Source organism: Pyrus communis, chromosome 5 (assembly GCF_963583255.1).
Source record: "Pyrus communis chromosome 5, drPyrComm1.1, whole genome shotgun sequence".
Classification (NCBI taxonomy): domain Eukaryota; kingdom Viridiplantae; phylum Streptophyta; class Magnoliopsida; order Rosales; family Rosaceae; genus Pyrus; species Pyrus communis.
In genome coordinates, this window is record NC_084807.1 from 5,603,507 (window position 1) to 5,611,488 (window position 7,982).

Below are 7,982 nucleotides of genomic sequence, written 5' to 3' on the forward strand. Positions count from 1 at the left end.
GTAATTTGATGCAATTTTGGTGAAGGACTATCCTTGAAATTGGCGCTAACTTCTTGTGGTTAATATGTGTAACTTCTTATGATGGATATCACGTCTTAAGGGTTATATGGTTTTTCAAAAGGATTTCACAAAACTTAATGAGTGTTGCATGTTCACGTTCGATCTAGATGTCACAGACGGGTTGCATGTTAGATATAAATTCTATGTTGGAGGTTCCAAGTAGAATATTGTTTGGGCCCAAAATATTGGTGTGGGCCGAGTTCTCAGCCCGACAGTATAATTCTAGAATCATCGCGAATTCTAGTTATTATGAACCGCTCGATTAAGATTGGCCGAGCCCTAGTATGAGACGGATTGATGGGAAAGTTGAATCCTAGCATAACAAGGAGTCTCAATGGGATGAGAATGCTGAGATTTGAGAAGTGAATGTGGCTAGATAAAGAGTTTGGTTCAAAGTCCTAATGGAGGTAGGATTGGCCGAGACTTGGTTAGATTAGGATAAAGAATCATAATCTGAGTATAGTTCTGGTTCGGCCATGACGAGATTGGCTGCTATAAATAAGAAGGGGGTGCATCATTCTAAAACCCCTCCAATTTAACATACAAAAAGCCCTGCGCAAACTCTTGCTTTACGAGAAACCTCTCAAACACCTTGAGATTTTTATTTTCTATTTCGCCAACACATTTTCAGTTTGGACAAACAGCATTGTGAAGGCAACCGGTGACACCTTCAGTTTGGATAAACAACACTATTGTCGTAGAATCAGCCAACCGCGGAGCACATTCAGTTTGGATAAACAGCATTACGTCGAGGCCGACTGATTATTTATCCAAGTCTCAGTCGAGAAGGATTTTCAAATCCTTATTGGCATAGGTCATCTTATTAGCCTTCTCGGTGAAGTGAGGTGTTACAGATTATTGGGCTTGGCACATTGAACGCGGAGTTGTTTGTGATTGGATATTCACAAGTAGGTTTTAGTGTTCGGCATTCTGATGGTCGAACAACATTCACTATCAAGACATACATCTCTTTTGAGTACTTGTGTCCGTATAGTTTGGTGTCGGTTCAGTTTGGTATGCTTATACTCTTACAAATATAATCACTCTGACTGAACTCGGCGTCGACGATCTGTGAACTTTGCAAGAATAGCAGCCTTGTCTTCAGGCTCTAGAACCCAAAGGCCGAGATGTGTTCCTTTCTCGGCCGCAATTGCAAAACCAAGAAGTCAGTAGCGCACTCAAAGCAACATCAACACATTTTACTCCTCAGCCGAGCTCGTCAGACGAGTTGGCACGTCTTGCATCAACCGAAAGACGTAGTTAGCTCATTAGTTACTCGGCCTGCGCGCCACGTAGGTTTGGTAGTTTTTAGGGTCAACATATATATATATATATTAAGAAAACCTAACCTTCAAAATATGCATGTGTAATTCACAAGTAATTGAAAGAACTACTTAGGATTGTTAAGGTGACAGTGAAACCCCAGTGCTCAAATTTATTTTCAAACTATTTTCTTTTGTTTTCTTTACTTTGCCAATTATTTAATTGTTTTTAATTAAATTCGTTTTTAATATTTTAGGTCATAAAATCAACCTCTTCCAAACTTTGTTTTTAAATAAATAATTAAGATTTGATATTTACATAAATTATTCATTCAATCCTTATGGAAAACAACCTTACTTAAGCTGTTATACTACGATAACCTTGTACTCTTGCAAGTCTTTTTAAGTATTTTTATTTTTACTTTTACAGGTGGTAAAAATTCCTATTACATGGTTTGAACAGGAAAGGGATCCTCTCCGGATCCCTTTTATCAAATTCACCAATCCAGACTCTTGAAATTTGATCTAATAGTTAAAAACAAGACCCTTTTTAAAAGTTATAATAACTTTAGCAGTTGGATCAAATTTCAAGGCCCCGAATTTGTGGATTTGGTGGAAGTTCGTCTGAACAAAGCCTCTTTAAGGCTTTAAGGCTAATTTAAGCTTTCTCACGCCAGACCAAGGTAGTGGTGCACACTACACGAGAAAATTAAAATTTATTTCAGGTAAATTTACATTGTTTCGAACATAACTTGTTCGTTATAGTTTCGAATTGAGTTCCGTCTATGGTCACGTGTCTGCAAAAATGAGTACTATTCGAAAATAGTGAAATAAGAGTGGAAAAGTGAAGGAAAAATTGAGTCCACATGGAAGGCGTATGTGGCATCTCAGGGGCATTTTAATAATTTCACTACTACTGAGAATAAAATACCATAATTCTCAGAACGGGATGTGACATATGACGTGACAAGATTGGTTAAAAATCATATCTGAAATTAAAAATAATATAAATTTGTATTATTTTATAAATAAATAAAATAATATTTTAATACAAATTGACTAGACTCTTGCTGAGCTCATTTTTTAGGTGTAGAAATACAGTTGATCAATTACTGTTCATTGAAGTCAATTACTATTTATTTGGGTGGAATAAATGAACTTTGGGCCAACTTTTTTTTTTTAGGAATTGGAATTGCTCTAAAAAATAAAAAAAAGCCAAATTAAACAGTAAAAAAAAGTTCGAGGAAAATTAGACCTTTGTACGGAGGCAGATTGTTTGTCCTTCTGATATGATGCCCACTCCATGCCCTTCTATTTTGTACGGTAACGATTAAGTCACGTTAATATTTTATATTAATTTTTTTTATTAAGATAATAAGATAAAATATAATAGGAATATAAAATTCCTCTTTTTATATTCCTCTTCAACGTGCATCACATCTCAGTGTGGAAATTGGAATCATGACAGCGTTTGGTAGCTGCGTTTGGTAGCTGGTGCGGACAGTGGACTTTACTGCCACTTTGGTCATTGTCCAAGCATCCACTCTTTCTTATCTTTTTTTCTGTTGGGACATCTCCATTTGCGCATAATATCTTCCCTCTCAGAACACCTGCATAAAGTTCATCTCTTCATTTCCACGTAGTATCAATGGCTGGTGCTATAAGCTCCATGCAGCTGCTCGACACTTCAAGCTCTTACCGATGTACTTATCATGTGTTCTTGAGTTTCAGAGGCGAAGATACGCGTAAGAGCTTTACTGATCACCTCTACCGGGCTTTGGAGTTGGCAGGAATCCACACCTTTAGAGACGATGATGAAATCGAGAGAGGAGAAGAGATAGTAGAAGAGTTACATAAAGCTATAAATGAGTCAAAAGTATCGATAATTGTCTTCTCCAAGAACTATGCTTCCTCGCGGTGGTGCTTGGACGAACTTGTTAAGATCATGGAACGTAGAAGAAGTGATGATGAGCATTTTGTTTTGCCGGTTTTCTATGATGTGGATCCATCCCATGTGCGGAAGCAGACTGGAAGTTTTGAAGAATCGTTTCATAGACATAAAGAGCGCTTCAAGGAGGAGATGGACAAGGTGGACGGGTGGAGAAGAGCACTTAGAGATGTTGCAGATCTGGCAGGGATGGTTTTGGGAAATAGGTAATTAATTTTTTTCCTGAAAAATTTCAATTTGAAAGTTTTAGCTTTTGATTAATTTTGACATGGATGCTTAAAAGTATTATATAATTAATTAGCCAAAATTTTTGTTAAAAAGATTCATTTGTTTAATACCCTATATTCAATTTGCATTAGCAGGAGTTTACCATATATTTTCTTTCCAACGGATGATACATCATCAAATTAATTCACTCTGATCCATCAGGAAAAATGAAAAAAAAAACAATCTAATTGTGCTTTCTATACTTTGATCTGATTTATAATTCAAAGGTACGAGTCGCAGTTTATCCAAGATATTGTTAAAGAGGTTGGAAATAAATTGGATCCCAAAGCATTGAACGTTGCACCGTATCCTGTTGGCATAGAAGATCGTGTGCGAGGCATAAACATGTGGTTACAAGACGGATCAAATGATGTTGGTGTAGCTGTGATATGTGGAATGGGTGGAATTGGCAAGTCCACCATTGCCAGAGCTGCCTATAACCTCAACTGTGCAAGATTCCAAGGTAGCAGCTTTCTTGCAGATATTAGAGCAAGTTCAGAACAGCCATATGGTCTCGTTCGCTTGCAAAGGAAACTTCTTTCGGACATCCAAAAAGGGAAAGCAAATAAAATATACGACATAAATGAAGGGATAATGAAGATCAAACATGCTGTCTGTAACAAGAGAGTTCTTATTGTTCTTGACGATGTGAATGACTTGGATCAATTTAATGCAATTCTTGGAATGCGGGAATGGTTTTATCCAGGAAGTAAAATCATCATAACAACCAGGCACGAGCATTTGTTGAAGGCACATGAAGATTATACAATGTTCGAGGTTGAAGAATTGAATGAGAATGAATCGCTTGAGCTTTTCAGTTGGCATGCATTCGGACAAGCCCAACCTGTTGAAGGTTACATGGAACTTTCGAGACCAGCAGCGCAACACTGTGAAGGGCTACCATTAGCTCTTCAAGTTTTGGGATCCTCTCTATCTGGGAAACTAGTAGATGTATGGAAAAGTGCTTTACAGAAGTTATGCGAAATTCCCGATGACAAAGTTCACAAAGTTCTTCGAGTAAGCTTCGATTCTCTACAAGATGATCATGACAAAAATATATTCCTCTATGTAGCCTGTTTCTTCATTGGAAAGGAGAAGGATTTTGCAATTACAGTACTGGACAACCTTGACTTTTGCACGAGGATTGGAATTCAAAATCTGGTGGACAGATGTCTAGTAAAAATCGATAATGAAGACAACAGGCTGGCTATGCATCACTTACTTAGAGACATGGGAAGGGGAATTATTCGGGAACAATCACCTCAAGATCCCGGACAGCGTTGTATAGTGTGGCATAAAGATTCCTTTAATATTTTGAGAAAAAGAACGGTAAGAAAAACATGACTTTCGCTTGTATGTGTATTAAGAGTTATGTTGCGTGTCTGGTTACTTATAGAATGTTGCGATTTGTTTGCAGGGTACGGCAACTGTTAAGGGCCTCATGCTCAACCTGCCTGTGTTGATGGAAGATGAGTCTTTGAAGCCATTATTTGGTAAAAGTAACAAAAAACGATGCAATGTCGAAGATTATGAAGGAAATTTTTCAAGACGTCGTCGGCTTGATTTCTTTTCTTGGAAATCAATTGCAAGTAACTTTTCTTCAACATACTCAACTCCTGCATCAAATGATTTGAAGTTCAGAACTGACGCATTTACAATGATGAACAATCTTGAACTGCTCGTGCTCAATAATGTAAGCATCTGTGGAGGCTTCGAAGATTTTCCAAAACATTTGACATGGTTGTCTTGGAGAGGGTTTCCTTTAAAATCGATACCAGCCATTTTTTGTATGGAAAATCTAGTTATTCTTGACTTGCGGAATAGCAGCCTGCAACATGTTTGGAAGGGAACCAGGGTACTATACTACTACTCTCTCACTCACACACACACACATGCTAATTAATGAAATCAATTATATTCATGGAAACTAATTGCATCTCTCCTTTACAGTTTGTTGGTAGAATGAAAGTTCTTAATCTCAGTCATTCACACAGCCTTTTGACAACCCCTGACATGTCGGGACTTCCTAACCTTGAGAGATTAATTCTTAAAGATTGTATAAGTTTGGTTGAGGTTGATGAGTCTATTGGAGACTTGGAGAAACTTGTTGTTTTGAATCTAAGAGACTGCAAAAATCTCAGTAGGATTCCAACAAGTTTTAATAGGTCGGGATCTCTTCAAGTTCTCATTCTTTCTGGTTGCTCCAAGCTGGGTAATGCAACAGAGCAGGTCTACTCAGGAGCTAGTGTTATGAAGAAATTCAATATGTTATCAGCTAACTTATGGCAATCATTAACGTCGTGGGTATTACCAAGAAAAAATCTTGCATTGACCAGTTTCTCATTCAAAAGTTTTCCACATTCTTTGGGAAGATTAAGTCTTGCCAACTGCAATCTATCAGAGATTTCTAGTGATCTTGGTGCCCTATCGGTGTTGAAGCATTTGGATCTATCTGCAAACCCAATTCCAAACCTACCAGAAAACATGAACGGTCTTCACATGCTCCAAGAACTGCTAGTAGAGGATTGCACAAAGCTCCAAACACTTCCGGAACTTCCACCAAAATTAAAGACATTGGAAGCAGGTCGGTGTAAATCATTGAAAACAGTAACAAATTTACCAAACGCCTTTGAATCATTGAGTAAAAATTTTGATGAATGTGAGAAGTTAGTTGAAATTCAAAGCTTGTTCGAAATAAAACCGTTGAGAAACGTTGACATAGAAATGATCAAAGATGTGGGCCTGTTTAACTTGGAATCCACTGAAAGCACCGAAGTGGAAATGATCAACTACCTGACATGTACAACCAAGAAGTGTTGCCTTCAGGTTCTCTCTCTCTCTCTCTCTCTCTCTCTCTATCATATATTGTTGTTATGGTTATAATTTCTATGGCTCAGAGGCTAGTTGTTCAAATGATTATGGTAGGAGAGATTATCAACCTTAGATAAAATACGTTATTTTGAGTAAATAAGTAGATATATCGATCACGTAAGAAAAACAAAATTCGAATCCGACTCTGGGGTGTAATGATTGAGCGATTTTATCCAAGTCTGAAAATCTAACTGCTAGCTTGTAGTTATTTGAATCTGTCATCTCCGTGAAACAGGTACTGAAAGAATGCGGCATATTTAGCATTTTCATTCATGGGAGCAAGATTCCAGATTGGTTCAGCTGCAGGAGCATGGGTAACTCGTTGTTGTCGATTTTCGTACCTTTAAATGTTAATATCAAGGTCCGAGGCTTAAATGCATGCGTTATATACACACGACTCCCTGATCGAAGCGGTGGTGTACATGTTGCCAGTGAACACTTTCTCAAAGTGAGTAATGAGACCAAGGGTCGTATGTGGACCTATTCCCCTGTCGCAATGGGTCTTCCAAAAGAGAACGAAGACATGTTATGGCTAAGTCATTGGGTGTTTGGAAATGATGAACTGGAGAGTGGGGACGAAATACGGGTTTCTGTGAAGTGCGGTTTGTGTGTAAAAGAGTTTGGAATCGAACTTGTGTACGAGGACGAAAGTAAGGGTGAGGGTGTTCGATCAAATAATGAAGATACAACACAAAGTAATGTTGTTGCAGGAAATGTCACAGTGTCGGATTCAATGTACGAAATGTGGAGAGGCAAGTACTTTCTTTGTAATCATAGGCTTCGAACCCATCAAGCTCAATTCAGAAGGAGACAAGAGAACCCAGCTTTTGCTGATTTTTCATACAAGCCAGGGGACTCCTTTTATTTGAATGGTTTCTTATTCAAGCACGAGGTTGACATTGCGAAGTACCAACTGCAGTATTTTAGAAGAGCATTGACTAATTAAGCTATCCAATTTAGGTGTTGCTTATGTAATTTACGTTACGTAGGCATTGATATGTAATTAGGTTTCATTCTCTATAATCTGTCTTCTAATTGCCGCGCCTTGAATCTACTACGATTGAGATGAAATAAAATGTAGAGCGAAATTTATATTAACAAGTTAATGACATCGGTCTCTTTTGGACTGTATTATTTTTTTCTTGGCTTTTCGTCAACAATTAATCTTCCTTCCCAGAAGTTTATTCGATTACTAAGGCCAGTTTGCAGGCTAGCCGGATAATCTTACCTTTTTCCAGTGCAACAGCATATGTTGATAAGGGATTCAAATTATATACATTCTCTGATATCAAGTTCAATGGAATTCTTGTGAGTTGGTAGCATTTTGATATTCAACGTGTCATGGAGATCATAAAATGACATCAAATTTTTGACTTTCCATACAAGAATGCCTTTTATGCAGCGGCAGCAATAATCAGGTAACTAGCTTCTCTCTCTCTCTCTCTCTCTCTCTCTCTCTCTCTCTCTCTCTCTCTCTCTCTCATGTTTTGTTTTAATTTGTCATTTCTGCAAAGTGCAGATATTACAGAGCAGAAGGGTAATTTATCGTTTGCAAACTTATTAGTTAGCTATAG

General features: G+C 37.7%; 1 protein-coding gene across 1 annotated transcript; it reads left to right on the top strand.

The window, feature by feature from the left end:
- The first annotated feature begins 2,793 nt into the window (after positions 1-2,793).
- LOC137733945 (disease resistance protein RPV1-like) lies at positions 2,794-7,539 on the top strand. Its single transcript, XM_068473166.1, has 5 exons — positions 2,794-3,476; positions 3,765-4,866; positions 4,955-5,392; positions 5,488-6,363; positions 6,644-7,539. The coding sequence occupies exons 1-5, from the start codon at positions 2,971-2,973 to the stop codon at positions 7,352-7,354; spliced, it is 3,633 nt and encodes a 1,210-aa protein (XP_068329267.1). The 5' UTR covers positions 2,794-2,970; the 3' UTR covers positions 7,355-7,539.
- Positions 7,540-7,982: the final 443 nt, after the last annotated feature.